The following is a 19,949-nucleotide window of genomic DNA, read 5'->3' as shown; positions in this document are numbered from 1 at the left end:
ATAGCCCCGCCCCTCGAGCGGCCATCTTGGAAGCAGAGGCGGAGGCGGCGGCAGCGGCAGCAGAGGCGGCGGTTGGGGTGGGCTCGGTCCCGGCGCGGTGCAGCTCTGCGGCGCGGGCCCCACTCTCTCGCTCCCTGCTCTGGCCTCGAGCACGGCGAGCCTGAGCGCGGCGGCGGGGAGAGGTGAGCACGCGCCGCGGGCCTGTGCCGGGGCCTCGGCCGCGCGTCCGCCCCGCCGGAGCCGGCCCGAGCGGCGGGCGGGGGGCGCGGGGCCTCCGCACGGCCCATCGCCGCCCCGTCCGCGCTCGCGGGGCCCGGCCTAGAGCTTCCGTGCGCGGAACTCGATTTCGGTTACGGCGGGGCGCCCGGGGCTCCGGGCCGGCTCGTCCCTCCGGCCAGTTTGGGGATTCGGGTGGTTACACGGTTGGCGTCCCATGGAAAGGCCTCCCGTTAGTGGCACACTTGCGGCCGCCGTCAGGACGGGCCGGCGTAGAGCTTGGTTCGTAAACTGTCCTGGGAATCCGTGTTGGGATGGGGTGACTGCCGTCCAGCCCTCCGCCGCTTCATCCCCGAGCAGTTAGGACCGCAGACCTCCCCTTACCTCCCCCCAGCAGTGAGCGTGCTTGGTTGACGCCCTTGGGGTGGTAACTGAGAGAAAATCCGGGCGGTCAGAGTGGGAAGCTCCACGCCGGGCGGCCGGAGTGGGCCCTGGGCCGGCTCCTCGCCTGTGCGCGCCCGCTCTCCCGTCTGGCCAGGTGTAAACGTCTCGCCCCTTTTCCAGTTAGCACCACTTAGTTGGTCTATGTTTAGTTCCCATCCATTCCCGACCGCACGCGGGCCCAGGCTTGAAACACTTAGAGAGGTCAGGCCCCAGCCGGTGGAGGGGGCGGCGAGCGGAGCTAGTGAGGGCGGTGGTCGGGGCTCTGTTCTTTGGAGGTGAGGGGCCCTCGGTGTAGGCTCGTTTTCGCGGATAGGAACTTAAGGGTCTCGCTTGATGGAAAGGTCCCGCGTGTCTGCAGGCACCGTTGGATCTCGGCACCTAGAACTGGCGCTCAGTCATCCGCACACTTTGGCCGCGCAGGTGCGGGAGTGGCGGCGGGGCGGCCCCCATCAGCCCCGGGCCTCCGTCCAGCCTGTGAAGCAATCCTGCTGGTGAAGGGAGAGACTTCCGTGCGAGTCCCGGGCACGGGTGTGTCACGTGCTCTCTGGCGGGTCAGGCCAAGGTCTCGTGCCGCACAGTCACCGGAGCACTCGGCCGCCGAGCGGGAGAAAGGGGCGGGCGGCACGTCTGTCCCCGCGGTCCCGGAGGGACTTGTGCCCGAGACGTCGGCTCAGGCTGCCCGCTTTCAGCTTCTCTGCCCTGCAGTTTTGTGCGCGGGCCCTGTTTCTTGTTCTGTTCTGTTTTTGAACGTCTGCGCCCTGTTTCCTTCAGTGTGACACACCTTACGTGCTCTCTCCGTGGGGACGTGGCCTGAAGGGCCCTTGAGGAGAGCTTCATGGCCTGTGGAGGCGCCTGGTCTGTGCGCACGGGCAGATCGGGAGAGGCCGGCGCACCGGAAGGCACCCGGAGGGGCCTGAGGGTGCTGCGCAGAGGGAGCCCTGTCCTTTGGGGGACCCGGTAGCTGGATTGTACGTCGGCTTTGAAAGCAAAAGCGAGAGAACAGTTCATCTGTGCCCAGCCGGGCAGGATCTGTTTTATTTATCTTCTGTGGCCGTGCGCTACCCTCTGTGAAGCACCCAGCTGGCCGCTTGACTGAGGCCCGCACGGCTGCATCTGAATTACCCAGTGAGCCGGTTTGCGTCGGCAGAGTTAACTTTACGGCGAGCAGTTAAAGGAAGCGAGTCCTGGGTGGTGGCCCTGCTTTTGGACTGTCGCTGTGTTTGTCACTACACGTCGCCCTGGTCCCCTTGGCTTCTCCGGCCTTTGGGGCGGTGCTGCGGAGGGAGCGCTCCCCCCAGGCTGGTCTAGCCACCTGCGGGGCACACCAGCCAGTGGCGTCTGCTGGGGCCTGGCGGTCACCTGTGCGGAGCGGAGCTGGGTGGCGTGGAGGCACTTGACCAGGGCCTCGGCGAGTTGTCTGCCAGTAGAGGCTGGAGCGGGAAGTTGCCGTGTGGTTGGGATGAGGACGGGGTCGGCTCAGGCCGTGTCAGGGGTCCTGGGAGTCGGGCACTAGAGGGCGGTCTGGGGCTGCTCCTGAGAGCACTTGGCAGGTGGCCGAGGTGTTGACGTTTACTTGCTTAGTTCTGGGTGCCTCCCGAAGGCTTGCGATCGGAACTGGGCGCCGAGCAGGGTCATCCGACTTCAGCGAACACGATGGACTGAAATGATGGAGGGAGACTGCGAGCCGGGAGGCTGGGCGGAAGTCTCGAGGTCTCTGACGGGCAGAGCAGCGGGCCCTGCATCAGGGGTGTGTGGTGGCTCTGGGGAGAGTGGGGGCGAATGGGGATCCGAGGTTTAGGGGCCCCCCGGGGGTGCAAAGTGAGACAGCGAGCCCTGGTCGTCGTCTGTGGGGAGGGTACTCTGAGGAGGATCCCACTGGGCAGGAGTCCATGGCCTCTGGTGCGGCGACGTGGGCAGAGACTGACTGACGGGAGGGAAGGAGCCTGCAGAGGTCCCGGGCTGAGGTGAGGCGGGGCCGCCCGGTGCGGGGAGTGGCTCCAGGTGGAGATCTGGTGCTGCGGCAGGACAGGTTGGGAACGAGGGCAAAGTGACTCCTCCCTCACTGCCCCCCCCCCCCCCGTCCAGTTGGCCTCTTCTCTAGCCTGGACACTCCTTTCCATCCTGAGCTGCACACCCTGGTGTGTTCTTTGTCTCCACCGTGTTTTACACCAGTGGCTTTCATGCTTTATTTTTAGCAGTAGAACTTTTTTGCTTTTGCACCTTACATTGTGAGAAGTTCTAGTACGTTAAGTGGATCGAGCTGGAGCCGTGCTGGTGCCCGTGAGCGTGGGGAGCCCTGTCTTCTGCGTCCCCTGGGGCAGAGCTGGGGTGTCCCAGGGTCCCCTGAGCAGGCCAGGTCTGTTGCCTTGAATGATGCCCGCTCCCTCCCTCCCCGTCCCCAGCCTTCAGTGCTGTCCTGTGCCATCCTGTCTGTCCCATGCTGTCCCATCCATCCTCTGCTGGGCCACCAGAGTGACCTTTCTAACAGAAGATCTGATGCGCCTTAAGGTTCAGGCCTAAAATCTTTGTGGGCACCGCTTGATGGCCTGGCCTCGCATCCCTGGTTGGCCTCCTGCCGCGGTGACCCAGTGCTGTGTCCTGGACACACACGCTTCCTTATCTCTGCCTGTCCGGCTGCCGCCTCCTGAGTCTCTCTGGGGTCCCCATCTCTCCTCGAGCCCCAGAAAGAGGCTCTTCCTCCGCTTCTTGGTTCCTCCCACCCACCTATGACCAGGGGTAGGTGTGCTGGAGAATGGTTAACAACGGGCTTCAGTGGGCCGCGGCGGGGGAGTGGCCCCGCGCAGCACGGCGCTGGGGAGATGCTCACGGGGCAGGCGGTCAGGGCCTCCTCCCGCGACCCTTGCAGTTAGAGCTCTTTCTCCCCGTGGAGGTTCTTTGAAAACAGGAGCGTGGCTGCAGGGTTTTTCCTAACGTTTCTGTCTGACGACGTCGTGTCAGCAAAGCTCCTAGCGGGCAGACAGGAAAGGGGACTCCGCAAGGCCCGCGGGTGTCTGAGGGCTCAGGCAAGTCAGCGCGGCCCATGGGCCTCGACTCTGGGTGGCGGAGGCCGCCTGTAGGGGGGGCGGCAGGGGACACCTCTGTCCTCGTCAGCATGGACCTTTGTCTTCCACAGATGAGCAGCAACAGCGCTAAGAGAGCACCCACAACCGCGACCCAGCGCCTGAAGCAGGACTATCTCCGGATTAAGAAAGACCCCGTGCCTTACATCTGTGCCGAGCCCCTCCCTTCCAACATCCTCGAGTGGTAAGGCTCTGCGTTCTCCTTCGCCCACACCACCTGTCACGCGGCTTCTCTGGCTGGGCTGTGTGGGCCGGATGGGCCATCTCGGCGCAGGGAAGGGGCTCCTGTACCCTTGGCAGGTGTGAGTGGACTGTGAGGCCTGTGGGCGCTGTCCGGTTGTCTTCACGATGGGCGGCGGCTGGGGGTGTGGTGGGCTGTCCTTGACCCCTGCCCGCTGGGGCCAGAGAGAAGGTCCCTCCTGGGGGAGGCTTTGGGGCTGCAGGTCTCACGGCTGCTGGAGAAGCTACGCGTTTAGACTCTCCTTCTCTGCTCTTTGCTTCTTGGTGCTGTGAGGCGCCCTGTCTTACTTGGGCGGGTTGGTGACGGGGGGACGGGTCCTGATGCTCCACCTTTGTGTCTTGTGAATGTGCGTTTCATGGTGACTGTCGCCGTGTCGTAGAAGAGCTGCTCCTACCGGGTTTGCTGGTGATTTTGTGAGACACAAAGTGTAGGGCTGAGATATTAAGGAGCGTTTTCTCCTTGTTATGTTTTGTTCTTAACAAATACTTCAAATTTTTTTTAAAATCCAGAGAAGAGATCTGAGTTAAAAAGTATTTTCCAAGTTGGACAGGTGTTCGAGGATTCTGGGTCTACGTTCCTCCCGTGGCTTGCAGAGAAGGGCCAGCGCTGGCAGGTGGGGTGGAGGGTCTCAGGGGGAGGCTGGCCTTGGCATGTGGGGGAGGCATCAGTGTCGCAGCAGAGCTCTCCCTGCCCCCAGACGGCAAAAACCAAGCGTGGCCCCCAGGACGTAGTTGGCACGTGGACAGATGGGTTCCATGGCAGTCTAGGGGACCATCCTCATCGTGTGGGCCCCTCCTGCACGTGAGTCGAGTCGGGTCCTACGCTCCATCATTCGTTAGGAGGACCTGCTGCAAAGGAAGAGGTGCAGGGCAGAGTCCATTGGAGACCAGACACAAGCTTCCCCTCCCCTGCGGCCAGCTGTGACAAGCCACGTGAGGTGCATCCACCAGGGAAGCCCTTTCGGGACTGAGCATCAGGGATTTCAGTGGGGTGGGTCACGGGCACCTCTGCCTGGTGCCCGCCAGTATTCCAGACTCCCAGCAGGACAGCAGGCTTCCCTTCAGCATTAACCATGTTTTGTGCACACATAGTTGAGATGCATTGGGGTGATGAGAACCCCTTGGAATCCAGCTCCCGGACGCTGGCTGAGGACAGCAGGGTCAGGCCTGCTGCGTGGCCTCTTCTGCTCAGCTGCGGGTGTCTGTCGCTTCAGCTGGGAGAAGAGCGCGGTTTTTGGAAGAGGCCTGTCCTCCAAGCCTTCCTTGCTCTGCTGCCCAGGGCTGCTGGGCGCGCTCAGAGCCCTGCTCACCGGCCCTTCCCGGTGTCCTCAGATTGGGCACAGGAATTGGGAGCAGTTACAAATGAAGGCCACGTTCCTTGGTGTGTTCCTGGTCTGCTGACATAGGACGACAGCATTTTTTGAGTCCGATGTCAGCAGGCAGCAGGGGGTAGGGGTTGTCGCAGTGTCCTGGTGGGAAGCAGTGCCTGAAGGGGCGGCTACTGAGCTGTGCTCGGTGTGTCTGGTGTGGTATTTTTGGTTAGGTCTACTTTCTTCTTTGTGCTTTTCTGTCTTCTTTGAAGATTCATTAGCTCAGGGACTTCCCTGGCGGTCCAGTGGTTAGGGCTCTGCACTCTCACTGCCGAGGGCCCGGGTTCAGTCCTTCATCGGGGAACTAAGATCCCAGTAGCCGAGAGGTGCGGCCAAAAAAAAAAAAAGTCATAAGCTCAAATGCCTCTTTCTTTCTTTTTTTTTTTTTTTTTTTTTTTGCGGTACGCGGGCCTCTCACTGTTGTGGCCTCTCCCGTTGCGGAGCACAGGCTCCGGACGTGCAGGCCCAGCGGCCATGGCTCACGGGCCCAGCCGCTCTGCGGCACGTGGGATCTTCCCGGACCGGGGCACGAACCTGTGTCCCCTGCATCGGCAGGCGGACTCTCAACCACTGCGCCACCAGGGAAGCCCTCAAATGCTTCTTGACGTAGAGATGAAGCCTCGTTTATTTGCATGGAGAGCAGAGTCCATGGCGGCTGGTGCTCCTGGTCTGAGGCTCCCTGCGTGAGGACTTTGGTGACAATCACGGGCTGTCCCTGTCCCTCTTGCTGGAGGGCAGCTGCTCTGAGGTCGAGTCTGGTTCTTCCAGGACGTCAGGGCCGGGGACCCAGCCTCTGCGTGTCTCCAGCTGTTCCCGGGTTAGCTACTGCGTGATATTTGGGCATGCTGAAAAATACCAGATTTCAGGTACGTCTCAAGAATAAATTGTGAAGTTAATTTTTAAATCGTCAGTTGACGTTAACGGTTAGAGAGGATTAGCTTTTTGCATATTGTGTTGCGGATACAAAAGTACTCCTTGGAAAACTTGGGAGACGCAGCCTCTCTGATCCCGTTACAGAGCGGCTAACATGCCAGCAGCTGGAGAAACTGCGGAGCTGGGAGCTGGGGAGCTGGTCGGGTTCATCCTTCAGCTCACCTGCTGAGCGTCTGTGAACGTCTGGTTTCGGGTGGGCACTGAAAACCCCGGCCTTGCAGTGACTCGGGTTTTGGAGGATTTGCCGTCCCCGAAGCCAACTCATTCTCTTCCCTCCTCAGGCGCTATGTGGTCCGCGGCCCTGAGATGACTCCCTACGAAGGTAAGTCTTTGCCCTGAGTTAGAGGAACAGGTGGCGGCGTGTGTGTTCAGAACCGCCCTCGCCTGAGAAACACCTTCTCTTTGTAAATACCACCGTTCCTGGTTTGGATGTGTGTGAGGTAGACCGCACGCGTGCGGAGCCCCTTCTGGTTTCCTGCAGGTCGTACAGGGGTTTTTGCTCAGCTTTTGCCCACGCGCCTCCGTCTTCAGGGGCTGCTGTGAGTGTCGAATTTACCCAGCCTCTGACGTCAGTGGGATCAGAGCTGAGAGAACAGACGGGGGAAAAGTAAGACCGACGTGTATTGTTGAAGGAAAGAAAGGTCATACCCTGGGTGCTCACTCTGTGCTGAGTCCTCTGAGCTGAGGGGCGGCCCCCTGTGCGGGTAGGACCCTGAGGTGTAGGGGGCTGCAGGGCCTGCCGTGGTCAGGTGATGCTACCCAGCATCCTCTGGTGTTTGCAGACAGATCTCGGAGCTGTCCATCAGTGAGCCTCCAGGGGCCCGAGGGGAGCCTGGCGCCAGCCTCTGGGTGGTGGAGCCTGGGGCAGAGCCGTGGCCAAGTGGGCACTCTAGTCCCTGGGTCCTGATTTCGGGTGGCCGGAGCAGCACACTTGTGTCTTCCTACTGTGGGCTTGTGCATTCGATTCCACTAGAGGACCCGTGCTGCTGGGGAGGCAGTGTGGGTGCTCTGGACGCCCAGGAGTGTTGTGGGTAGTTGGGCAGACAAGTCACTAGCCTTGTGGGACTCTTGTGGCCCAGGAATCCCTGTTGGGGGATGACCTACCCTAGGGAAACAGTGTGCAGAAGCGTATCTATAGGGTGGGCGTGTCATGACCACAGGGTAACGGGCTTGGCGATGGCCTTGCGTGCAGTTCCAGGAGAAAGGGCGGAAGACAGGCTGCAGAACAGCTTGCACAGCTCATGTTAAAACACTTAATGAAACATACAATACGTTTTTAGCGAACTTGGATAGATCCCGAGAACGAGCAGTGTTCTCTTGCAAGTAGGATTCTGCCTGGTTTTAAAGTTTTCTTATTCTTTGTGGTTTTAGTGTTTAACATACAGTAGTGAACACTTGCTTACTAATTGTGTGATGAGCCCCCCCCCCCCACACTGCCCCTGGGACCAGCCAGAACTGTTGGTGGCATAAGTGAGGCTGACACCCGGGCAGGGAGAGGAGAGGGCAGCCCCGAGCGAGCGGTGTGGTGGCTGGGACTGCAGGAGACCCCCGTCCACCCAGCCCCTCTGACCTGGGTGAAAGGCTCTCCTCTTCCAGACCCGACCCTGTCACTCTTGCTTTCATTTGCCTCATCTGTTCTCCTGTGTGTCCCTGCTGTTCCCGGTCTTCGGGCTGGGAAAATCCTCATCCTCCTTGTAAAGCTTTCCTTCGGAGACCAAAGCTTTTTCTGCTCCCCCCCTCCTCCACTGCACCCCCCCCACACGCTGCCCTCCTCCCCTTTTCCCCTCAGCACCCGCTGTTGTGCCCTCTCCTGATGCCTGTCCCCTCCTCAGCTCAGGGCTCTGCTGTCTGCAGTGCCATCCTCTGCTGACTCTGTTCCCATCAGGGTCTCGGAGGGACCCTCAGAATTGCCGCGTCTGGTGGATGGCTCTCAGGCCTCAGGGTCTGGGCCTGTGTGGGCTCTGATGTGTGGACTCTGGCTCCCTCCTCATTTGCTCCTCTGACTTGTGGATGTTCTGACCCTTCCCTCCCATGTCCACGTCTGTCTGGCTCCGTGTCAGTTGCCCGCTGACCTGGTCCTTGCTCTGGGCTCTGCCGGTGCCGAAACTGTGACACTAGTTTCACAGTTCAGGTGGGCTTCCCGGTGGTACATGAGTGTTGATCTGTGTCTAGAGGTTTTACAGCATCCCATTAAAACCCTAACAGAGGTTTTTGTAGGTGAGCACAGGCTTATTCAAAAACTGGTTCTAAAACTTATGGAAAGGCGAAGGACCTAGAATAGCTAAAATAGTTTTTTAAAATCATAAAACCGGGGGAGTCACCGTGCCTGGTTCTGAGACTCGCGGTGTGGTTGTGTGGACTGGATGGTGTGGCCCGGGCGGGTCCCGGGGTGGAGCAGGGCCCAGGGATCGCCCTGCACAGCTTCTGTGAAAGCGGGGTGGGGCGGAGGTGCCTCGGGTTCCAGGCGCGGTTCTCCTCCCGGGCCCGGTGCTCTCAGTTTTGTCTGTCTGTCCCGGGGCTCAGTGCCCGCGGACACTTGGAATGAAGCCGGAGGAGAGGCCCAGGGGCCTTTCACGCCCTTGGATGCACCTCCCGGCCCGGGACGGACCCTCTGAGGTTGGGAGTATGCCTGGGTGGGAGGAGCACTGCAGGCCTCGCCACCGTGGACCCTGCTCACGGCTCTGCCTGAGCCCCTCGCTGTGCTCGGCCGCTCCTGGAGCCCTTCCCTCCGGGGACTGGCAGGTGGTGCCAGTGGGTCCCCTCTGGATCAGCCAGATGGGGTCGCCACCTCCCACCCCCCGCCCCCGACTGAGCGAGACGGACAGTGTCCCTGTGGTGTGAGCCCACTGCTTCCCGTCACGACCGCGCCACCATGGTCTTCTCTGGGCCGAGTGCCTGTTCCCATCTCCTGCGCTTTTTCCATTTTGGCTTTTCTCAGTCCTTGTGGGTGCAGGTGTGCTCCAGCATCGCTTCTAGAGTTAGTCCCTTGCTGGTGGGCTTGTCTGTGTGCCGAGCTGTCCTCGCAGGTGACACTGGCCCCAGTCACCCCTCCACCTCCGACAGGGAGAGTGGAAGCGAGGATGCGCCAGGCGGCTGCAATGCTGCGGCCGCTACAGGCGGCGGGGGGCGGGGCGCCGGAGCGGAGACCTGCGGGGCTGGGGGGACAGCTGGGAGCTCCAGTGGGAGGACAGGGCAGCGAGCCCAGGCCTCGCTGTACACGCACACACGCACAGACACGCACACGTCTCTGGGAATCCTGTGAAACGCACGTTCTGCCCCGCCGGTGTGGGTGGGCCCAAGGCTCTGCATTTCCAACAGGCTCCCAGGTGCCACCCTGAGAGCAAGGGGGTGAGGCCTCCAGTGGGGACAGGATGGTGGGACCTGGAGCTGGGTGGGCAGGGATGGAAGCAGGGGGCCCGGTGAGGTCACTCCAAGCTTTGGGGGCTGCTGGGATTTGCTGATGGAGTAGGTGTGATACGGGAGCAGGGGCCCCCAGAGTTTAGTCTGAATAGCTAAGAGGATGGAGCTGCTGCTTGAGGGAAGAAGCAGGAATTCCATCTTGGACCCATCTGGGGCAGTGTTGCTGGGACAGTCAGTACGCGGGTCCGGAGTGCGGGAGGGTCCGGAGGTGCCGGGAGGACGCCAGAAGGAGCCGGGCTCGGGTGGGGCCTTGAGGAACGGTCGTGAGGCCTAAGTTGGGGTCACGTTGGGGTCACGTGGCCCAGCGGGGATGTCTGGTGACTTCAAGGTCAGGAATTTTACATAAAGGAGAGGGAGCATCTGGCGGGGGTGGGGTGGTGGTGTCAGAGTTTTGTTGTTTACCTGTTTTTAAGGGGGGGAAGTGACGCGTTCGCCTGCTGCTGGGTGTGGTCTGGTGGAGGAGAGGCAGGTGGTGCAGGAGTGAGGGGACCGGAAGAGCTGCCGCTCTCGCTCTCGGGGGTGGACGTGGGGCCAGTGAGGAGCCTGTGCAGGTTCTGTCCCGATACTCTGCTCTCGGGGAGGGGGGCATGCGAGGGTGGGGGAGGGACGTGTAGTCGGCAGTGGGGGTAAGGGCCCCCCCAGGTTGGTGGTTGTGAGCCCCAGTGAGATGTGTGTGTTCCAGGGATGGTCGGCTGGTGGGTAGGGGGTGGGGAGACCTAGCTGGGCGGGGGCGGCCGGGCCGGGACCCTGAGGGCAGTGAGGGCCTGTCGCACTCTGAACAATGACTCAACAAAGGCTCCTTCTCTGTTCTCATACAGGTGGCTATTATCATGGAAAACTAATTTTTCCCAGAGAATTTCCTTTTAAACCTCCTAGTATTTATATGATAACTCCCAATGGAAGATTTAAGTGCAACACAAGGTAAGGCGTCCGGGGTGCTTCTGAAGTGGGACTGGGGTCCTGAGGAGTGTGCACACCGTTGACTGGGTCCCTTTCTTCAGGCTGTGTCTCTCCATCACGGATTTCCACCCAGACACGTGGAACCCGGCCTGGTCCGTCTCCACCATCCTGACGGGGCTCCTGAGCTTCATGGTGGAGAAGGGCCCCACCCTGGGCAGCATTGAGACTTCGGACTTCACAGTGAGCTGGGGGCGGGAGGGGGGCAGTGCGGTTGGTCTCCACAGCTGCTGCACCCCATCAGGACAGCGACTCCTTGTTATCGGGCTTTCATTTCTCTCCCGTTTTAAGTAGGGGTCAGGTCTAGCATCATCAGTGGATGATGCAGGAAGGTAAACAGCCTTAGGAGACCTCACGACAGCTTGTCATGAGGAGCGTGCTTGTGGGGTCCTTTCCACACCGTGAAGACAGCGGCCCTCGACTGTCAGTTGGTCTGTTTTTAGAATGTGAAAGAATTGAAATTAGCCTTCGGGCTGATATTTCTCTTTTTTTTTCCCCTAGAAAAGACAACTGGCTGCACAAAGTTTAGTGTTTAATTTAAAAGACAAAGTGTTTTGTGAATTGTTTCCTGAAGTTGTGGAGGTAAGAAAGTGAAAGTTGGCCATTAGTTTTGCTTTCCCCGTGTCAGGGACACTTTGATTCGATACTTTCCACAGGGAACGTGTGCTCCTGTGTGTCCCTGTGCTGCAGACCGGGAGTGGGGGGATGTGTTTAGGCGCAAAGACCTGACCCTCTCCTCCGGGACCTGGGGGTTGGATGGTGGGTTGGAGACGGGGAGAGGTCAGGGGAAGGCCGCTGGGCCTGTCGAGGTCCTGGGCGGGCCTGGGGTGAGGGGCGGGGATGCTTGCTGGTCTTGGTGCCGGAGCAGAGAACCTGGCCATGAATGGGAGGCTGAGCCATACGGAAGTCGGGGCCCTGGTGGTTCAGAGTAGCTCGGACCTGGCTCAGTCCTAGCTCATGAGGTGTAGGCTTGGCGGTTTTGGCAGGTCATGTGGCCTCCACGTCTGTTAAAAAGGATTAGCAGCGGCACTGCCTCCGAGGGTAGTTGTCAGGGCGAAACTTGCAGCCATTGCCTGCCGACCCCGCAGTGTCTCTGTGGTAGCCCGCAGTCCCCTCCCCAGCCCTGAAGGAGCTGGCTTGTTTCAACCAACTCTTGTTTCTTGCTGTTTTTGTCTTAGGAAATTAAGCAAAAACAGAGAGCACAAGACGAACTCAGTAGCAGACCCCAGGCTCTCCCCTTACCAGACGTGGTTCCAGACGGGGAGACGCACCACGGCCAGAACGGGCTTCCGCTCCTCAACGGGCACGCGCCGGGGGCTGGGCCGCACCTCGCGGGGCTCCAGCAGGCCAACCGGCACCACGGACTCCTGGGCGGTGCCCTGGCGAACTTGTTTGTTATAGTTGGGTTTGCAGCCTTCGCCTACACGGTCAAGTACGTGCTGAGAAGCATAGCGCAGGAGTGAGCCGCCGCCACGACCAGCAGAGGTGGTTGGAAACGAGGGACGCTGGGCCCGAGCTCGATGTGGGCTGGCTGGACGTGCCGCCGAGCACTGGGCGGGCCTGCCTGACTCCTGGGGTTAGCTTTTTAAAAACCTTCAAGAGGAAAACAAAAACCAAAGTGTGTAGTTGGATTTGGAGACGCGAGACTCCCAGCCCCCGTTCTGCCCTGGCGTCCGTCGGGGGCTGTGAGGCTTCATGTCCACGAGAGGGCCTCACGCTTTGGTTTTATAGCTTATCTCCTGTATTGTCTTTTGGACCTATTTTAGTAACCTGTTTTTCATTTTATTAGATTTGGTCACTTAAAAATATAAAACTCGATGCCTATCCAACACTCTGCGTGCGTTCTTATGTGGAGCTCTGACTCGGCAGGCAGTGCCGGGGGCCCGGCAGGGCGGCCGTGGGTGGGTCAGGGGACTGGGCTTTGGCCTTTGTGTTCACTTAGAATGAAGCAGGCTCCTCCTGGGAAAAAGCACGTGTGCTCTGTTTTTCTGAAGTTGAGAATCTGCTTCCTTTCTGACCATAGGCTGTCACCGGGGCTGAGCTGTGCGTCCTGTGCGGTCGCGCTGCTGGCTTTCTCTCACCCCCATGGCTTCCTGCGGGCTCCCGCTGGCTGTGCTAATGGATGGAGGAGACACCCCAGCGGGCCCCTGGGTCCCACCTGCCAGACGGGCTCTGCACGCGTGGGGCGTCCCGCACACGTGGTCCAGCTCTTTGTTTGCCCTGGAGACAGGCTCATACATTCCCTTTCACAGCGGATCCGTGGCCGGTTCTTAGAGGCTGGCCGCCCGGGAAGGACACCCGGGTTCAGGGGCAGCGCCTGTGGGCGCCGTCTTAGACCCGGGGCCCGCGCCTCTTGGATCGCCGACGTCTCCCTGTTCTCGTCTCTGCTAATGACGTCCCTGCACGGTGTTTGGAAGGCGCCGTGTCAGGGCGCCACCGCGCGACACCCTGTGACCTCACTCCAGAGACCGGCAGGGAAGCTGCGTGCAGCCCGGCGTTGGTGCACCTTTGACGTTCTTTGTTTTTTGATCAATTTATTTAAAATTGCTCTTTGATTTACCGCTTGTGTATTCAACCCGCTCTTGTGAAAAAGAGTCTTTCATTTTGTCTTTGTTCCTAAATTTTGTGTTCTTGGGGTCTGCATACCACAAGTCCCTCTCCGCCCCGCACTGGGTAGCCTGTGGGCAGCTGGGTGTCCTGTGACCCAAGGTGGATCCCAGTGGCGGGGTGGTGCGGTGCTGCTGGGCCCGGACCCCGACGGGTGCGGCTTTGCCAGGCCTCCCTCTGCCCACTGCCGGCCCGAGGGTGCGTCTGTGGAGGTTGGTGCCCCTTCCGGACGCGCCGCGTTTCCTGAGCTGCTTTGGAGGTGTAACGTTTGGGAAATAGAAGTTACTTGACACGTGTTTTTTCTTTTCTGTGTGAAATCTCAACTTTTAAAAGCTTCAGTCAGCGGTGGGAGCAGATCTGTGCTGCACGGAGCCTCCCCGGGCGCCTGTGCGGCTTGCTGTCTGATGTGACCCCCAAATAAAAGATGACCTTGTCCTGTCGGGCCTGTGTCTCTCCCTCAGAAGGTTCTCCCAGGCCCAGGTTTGGGGTGTCACCTGGCAGACGCAGCTCGGAGGTCTCGGTCTGAGAGGCTGGTGCGGATCCCCACCGGCGGCGGGCAGGCGGCCTGCTGAGGGCTGTGCCGGGGCTCCGAGGTCCCGTCCTCCCCTGCGGAGGCAGTGTGTCCATGGTCGGGTTGCGGGCAGCTGGCCTGAGCCTCCCCGCGGGCAGTCGGTGGCTGTGGCTGGGAGGCGTGGATGCCTCGAGCAGGCTCCCTTTGGTCCAGCCTCACTGGGGGAGCTGGGACCCACGGGCTGGTGCCGGAGCCTGGTGCGGCTGCCGTGTCCACATGGCCCAGGCCAGCAGGACACAGGTGCCCAGCCTGGAAGAGGAGGGGTCTGTCTGGTAGCCCCTTGGCCGGCTGTTGGCCGCAGGTCACGTGGAGGGTCCCAGCGGGGATGGCGCAGCGGGGGCTTCTGTAGCATGACCTCCTCGAGACCTGGGCTCAGCAGCCGGACACTCGACCCCCCACAGTGAGTTCAGGAGTCACGTCGTCCCCCCCAGCTTGTGTCTGGGGCGGCTCTGCCTGTAGCTGCCGACTGTGGACGTGGCCTGGGGCCGGGGTCTCCTTCCCCGTTGTTCCTGCTGGACATCTGCTGGTGGAGGGGGTTGCGTCTGGAGGGTCTGCTGTGCTGCCCTCCAGGGTAGTGAGCCGTGCCACCTTCCTCAAGGCTGGGCTGCAGGCAGCGGGTCCTTGAGGGCCAGCCACAGCTCTGACGGCCCGTAGCCCCGGGCTGCACCAGCCGAGGGGTGGCTGGCCCTGGGGGTCCTGCCTTAGGCATCGAGCCTCCACCCGGGCCCCCACTGGAGCCTGTGGGTGCCACCTGGCTACAGCCGTCTTGCTGCCTGCAGCCCAGAGGTGAGGAAGGGCCCCAGCTCCCCCTGGGGACCCGCCCACTGTCACTTGCTCTCCTCGGCTGGCTCATCTGGCTGCGCACAGCTACTGGGGGGACAGGCTTGGGGACTGGAGAGCCCAAGGGGCCCGGCTGGGTGAGGGCAGCCCCTCAGTAAGGGTGGGGCCCTGTGCCCCAGGAAGAGGAGGGAGCAGAAGGGCTCGGGGGCAGCCGTGGGCCACACCTTCCCTCCCAGGTCAACCCGTCTCCCCTGCTGGCCCCGCTCAGCCCAGGTCACCAAGGCTGGGACAGGCTGGGAGCCCGGTGGGTCGGCCGTCCTGCTTCCAGACACTGCCCTTCCCGGGAGCGGGGCCAGTGCCTGCGGCAGAACCAGGACCCTAGGGTGGGGGCCCTGCAGCGGGGCCAGAGGGATCAGGATCCGGGAGAGGTGGTGAGGAGAGGGGTCGTAGGAAGCGGCTGAGGGGCTGTGTTGGAGTGCGTCCCGCCCGCGGCTTCGGGGCCCCACCCTGAAGGGGCTGGGATGGAGGCGCAGCCTCGCCCCTCGGGCAGTAGCAGTGTGGGTTCCGCCCCCATCCACGCCCCGGGCCGCCCGTGAGCCCTCCCCCTTGGAGTCCGCCAGCTCTGGGGAGGAGGGGTTTATTTGGCAGCAGCGCGGGCGGCAAGGGCACTGCTCACGAGGGAACCTGCGGGGACAGGGGTGCATCCTCCCGCTTCCCTCACTGGCCCGGCTCATCCTGCACAGACATGCACCAGTGGTGGCCGGGCAGCCCTCAGGGCTGTGCTCCCGTGCCTGGGCCCTGAGTGCCTTCGGGCGCCTGGACTCACATCACTGAGCCGCCGCCGGCTGCGGACCCGGCAGCCAACATGCGCTGGGTCTGGGCGGCCGCCGCGGCCCTCCTCTGGCCGCAGCTCATGCTCCTTGGGGGCGTGAGGGCCCGGCGGGAGCCCAAGAGGCCACGGAAGCCCGGCCAGCACCCCGCAGCCCCCAACGCCACCACGTCCAGCAGCGAGGGGCTACTGGGCTTCCCCAAGGTATGCAGGGTCTGGGCGCACGTGGGCGCCATCCTCCCACCTGCAGGCTCTGCCCGCTGGACTCTCCAGGCCTCCCCTCCCCGTCTGGGTGGGGTGGGGCTTTGGGCAGGAGCCACGGCAGTGTGGATGGGGCCGGCCTCGAGGACCCTCTCTGGGCCTGGGGAGGGGTGGGGGCGTGGAGGGGCTTCCCAGTGGATTACGTTGAACCCTTTGAAGCCCCAGGGACCATCACGCCCTGAGCAACCTGCTGCCATTCGGTGTGACTGCGAACTGGGGAGGTGCTTCGGGCAGCCAGTTCAGAGCCCCTGCTACAACCTGGGTGCCCCAACTCCCGCCGCCCGTGAGGCCAAGGCTAGCCCCTGCCTGACCCGCTGCTGGGCAGCCAGCACCCCCTACGGCCTCTGGCATGGGATGTGCTCCAGGCCTGGGAGGCCCCCGGCCCAGCCTGCCCCCGGCCCTCTGAGAGGAGCTTCTTGTACCTGCCTCAGCCCTAGGGTTCCACCCTCTTGGGCTGGGGCTCCCCGAGGGGATCTTAGAGCTGACCCCAGCAGCGCAGGCCTGGTGGCCGCTGGAGTGAAGCGGCAGTTGCTGGGCCAGGCCCCCTGCCAGCCCTCGAGCCTTTGATCCTGGCCTCCCGCCTCCCGAGGGCGTCTCCGTGGCGGCCATCCCGGCTGCTCTCGGCCCACGCGGCCCCACTGGAGCTGGAGGCGCCGTTTTCCAGCTGGGTAGGCTGAGGAGAGTGAGTCCTCCTTGGGCCCTGCTGCCAGGGGAGTGGGCTGCCAGCAGGTTCTGGGGCAGGCACGCAAGCTCTTGAGCCAGGCTCCTGGGGGAGGGGTCCTTGGGGACAGTTCCTGCCCTGCCTGGCCCACCCTGCCCGGCCTGCCCCTCCAGAGCCAGGGCAGGGCAGTCTCGGGGCAGATAGGGGGGTGTCCCTGGCCATGCCACCCCTGCAACAAGACGGCCCTCCCCAGGCGTCAGGAGCCCTACTCTTCCTGCTGGGGCTGGGCTCCTCCCCCACCTGCCCCCCACCGGGTCCTCCAACATGGCTCGGGTCTGAGGCGGCCAGAGGAACAGGCAGACAGCAGAAGTGAGGACCCGGAACGTTCGGAAGTACCTGGCTCCTCTCCCTTTCCTGGCGGGCCCCTCCCAGCTCCCCAGGGTAAAGGCCTGCCCTGGGAGCCTGGGCCTTCGTTGTGTTTGGCGCTGGGGGCTGACCGCTGGACCGGGCCTTGGCCAGGACCCCTCTTCTTGCCTGCCTGGACGGCTCTCCGGGAGTAGCCAGGGCTCCACTGGCCTCGTGGCAGTGGATCTCTCCTGCCAGACCAGAGTCTGTTGCGCTCCTGGCCACTTCAGGGACCTCTGTGTGAGGCTGGCACACAGACCCAGATGCAGAGAGGGACCGATCCCCCGGCACACGCCCCTCCCCTGGCACGCTGTCTTCTTCTCTGACCTTGGGGCTGGGCGTGCCCCTGCCTCTCCCGCTGCCCTGCTGCAGAAACTGGGCGTAGGAGGGGGGCTTGCAGGGTCCGATCCTGGGCTGCCAGCTGGCACACCCGATGCCCAGCACAGAGTGGGGCCTTGCCCACTGCCCCCAGCCTGACACAGCTCTGGAGAACTCACTCCTGCCCACCACTGCCTGCCTCAGCTGGGGCTGGGCCCCTGTCAGGACACGTGGGGCCCGGCCCTGTGTGCACACGGGTGTGCCTGTCTGCTTGGAAACGGTTGCTGCAACACAGCTGCAGACCCGAGGCTCCTGGACGTCGGGCGCCGGCCTGAGTCCCGGGGTAGCCTGCGGTGCCCCGTTGCCATCTTCCTCTTGTCTGCCCAGGGTCCCACAGTTCCCTGTTCTCCCCCGGGGGCAGCGGGGCAGGGCCCAGCGGGGCCTGGTGGTCAGCACTCTAGCCCTGTCCTCTGACCCTTCAGCTGCCTGAGGCCTCAGGGCCTGAGTTCACAGATGCCCACGTGACATGGCTGAACTTTGTCCGGCGCCCTGATGACGGGGCCTCAAAGAAACGGTGCCGAGGCCAGGACAAGAAGTTGGTGAGCCCCGGGGTCTAAGCCCAGGATGGGGATGGCTGTGGGTCCCACCACGATCCTCATTTTCTCCTGCTTCCCCCAAGCGAGGCCTCTCTGGCCCCCCGGGGCCTCCCGGCCCCCCAGGCCCCCCAGGACCCCCTGGTGCGGAAGTCACCCAGGAGGCTGCGCTTCGGGAGTTTCAGGGGATGCTGAAGGGTAGGTCCCCCTCCGCCCACCCCTCTCCCGAGGCTCAGGAGGTCACCCTGGGGGTACCCCAAGCTGAGCCGAGCCGCCCCTCCACCCTGTCCCCTCAGAGGCTACCGAGCGCCGGTCCTCGGCGCTGCTGGGCCCCCCGCTGCCCGAGGGCACGGAGAGGTGGCTGGTGTCTGAGGCCTTCCACTGTCGGCTGAAGGGCCCGGTGCTGGTGGACAAGAGGACGCTGGTGGAGCTGCAGGGCTTCCAGGCCGTAAGTGGGCGTGGGGGGCAGCCCGGGGGCTCCCACTGCAGGTGCTCCGGCCCCAGCAGGGCCAGCTGGGGGACAGCGGGCTGGGTGGGCCCCACAAGCAAGCAGGCCCACAGCTACCGTCGGGCGACCCTCGGCCCACGCACACCCCGCCAAGGCTCACGGTGGGGTCCGAGGTGGCCAGGGGCAGGCACACCCTGCCCTCTGGAGGTCCTTGGGGCCCCGATCTGTGCCCAGAGGCCTGGGTGGGTGCAGACGCACGGGTCAGCCCTCTGTCCTGCCCACCCGGGGCCTCTTTGGGTTGGGGGCTGTTGGTCTCAGGCGCCTCCCCCAGGCTGGGTGTGGGAGGGGAGGGTCCGGACTCTAGCCCGCATCCCCCTGCTGTCCCTTCAGCCCGCTGCCCAGGGCGCCTTCCTGCGGGGGTCTGGCCTGAGCCTGGCCTCCGGTCGGTTCACGGCCCCGGTGACCGCCATCTTCCAATTCTTCGCCAGCCTGCACGTGGGTGAGCGGGGCCAGGCCAGGGTGCGTGTGGGGGGTGGGGGCTGGCCTTCCGGGTGGCCCCCGACGTTACAGGCCCCAGGCCCGGGTCCTATTGCAGAGGCACCTCCTGCTCGCACCCTGACTCCCCTGGGGGCTGGACGGGTCCTCGCGCCCACCCTCCCCCGCCCGCAGTGTGTGCCCCGGAGCTCCCCAGCCCCTGCCCCCCCTGCCCCGTCCTCCCTGAAGGCGCTGCAGACCTGGCCTGTCTCCGCAGACCCCAGGGAGCTGCAGGGCAGGGCCCGGCTGCGGGCCCGGGACACAGTGCGTTTGCTGGTCTGCATCGAGTCCCTTTGCCATCGCCACACGTGAGTGGGCCCTCCTGGGGGTCGTGGGGGCGCCCTGAGGGGCACGTGGACCATCTTGCCCACGGAGGGGGGCTGCCCTGAGCACAGAGGACCGCGGTGAGCACCGGGGTGGGAGCACGCGAGTCTCCGGGTGCCGGCTGGGGGGGCCCACCCACGGCCACTGTGCCCTCACCCCTGCGGCCCCGCGTCCAGGTCCCTGGAGGCCATCTCCGGCCTGGAGAGCGGCGGCAGGGTCTTCACGGTGCATGTGCAGGGGCTGCTGCAGCTGCAGGTGAGGCCGGGGGCCAGTGGGGCAGTGTGGGGGCGGGGGGCAGTCCTGGGCCTCCAAGCTTCAGCCCGGGCACCGCATGGGCTGGGTGTCGCCTGGCCGGCAGCCGGGCCCCATGGGCGGTAACATCCACTGTGGGTGTCTGCAGGCGGGACAGTACACCTCCGTCTTCGTGGACAATGGCTCCGGCGTGACCCTCACCGTCCAGAGCAGCTCCAGCTTCTCCGGCCTGCTCCTGGGCACGTGAGGGACCAACGGGCCGCGGGGGAGCTGCCGCAACCCTCATCCCGCTGCCCTCCTGTAAACCTGGGGTCACAGCAATAAAGAGCCCCCAGCCCTTCCTGTTGCCTGGTCGCTGCGGCGTTGTAGGGGCCGGGGTGGGGGAGGGCGGGGGCAGAAGCAGCCGTGGAGTGGCCTCAGGACACCCATGGGTGCGGCACGGGCTTGGCCCTGGAGGTGGAGCTTCCGGCCGAGCACCCTGGCAGCCGGGGTGCGTCCCCCACGGCCCCTGTGCCTGCCGGGGGCCACGTTTACCTTGAGGACGAGGACAGGTGTCTGTTCAGGCCGCCGCTTGGCCCTGCCCATGGCCTGGGACCGCCCCTCTGCCTGCCCAGCGCCGGTCCAGCCTCAGAGGGCGGCAGCCCGTGGACACTCACAGGGCCTGGGAGACCTCGAGGCTGTGAGTGGCACAGTGCATGTCGGGGAG

The 19,949-nt window shown here is 63.5% G+C and overlaps 2 protein-coding genes across 2 annotated transcripts; both read left to right on the top strand.

The window, feature by feature from the left end:
- Positions 1–29: 29 nt before the first annotated feature.
- On the top strand, positions 30–12,489 carry UBE2J2 (ubiquitin conjugating enzyme E2 J2). The gene is made up of 7 exons (XM_082616326.1): positions 30–182; positions 3,794–3,924; positions 6,565–6,605; positions 10,522–10,624; positions 10,705–10,843; positions 11,162–11,242; positions 11,839–12,489. Exons 2-7 carry the CDS (start codon positions 3,794–3,796, stop codon positions 12,121–12,123), a joined length of 780 nt encoding a protein of 259 aa, XP_082472452.1. The 5' UTR covers positions 30–182; the 3' UTR covers positions 12,124–12,489.
- A 2,782-nt stretch (positions 12,490–15,271) lies between these two features.
- C1QTNF12 (C1q and TNF related 12) lies at positions 15,272–19,583 on the top strand. The gene is made up of 8 exons (XM_082614344.1): positions 15,272–15,651; positions 17,575–17,691; positions 17,772–17,883; positions 17,982–18,133; positions 18,524–18,632; positions 18,885–18,975; positions 19,168–19,246; positions 19,392–19,583. Exons 1-8 carry the CDS (start codon positions 15,484–15,486, stop codon positions 19,488–19,490), a joined length of 927 nt encoding a protein of 308 aa, XP_082470470.1. The 5' UTR covers positions 15,272–15,483; the 3' UTR covers positions 19,491–19,583.
- Positions 19,584–19,949: the final 366 nt, after the last annotated feature.

The sequence above is a fragment of the Mesoplodon mirus genome (assembly GCF_964341445.2).
Source record: "Mesoplodon mirus genome assembly, chromosome: 3".
NCBI lineage: Eukaryota > Metazoa > Chordata > Mammalia > Artiodactyla > Ziphiidae > Mesoplodon > Mesoplodon mirus.
Note: the sequence above shows the minus strand (reverse complement) of the source record. Positions and strands in the feature narration are given on the sequence as shown.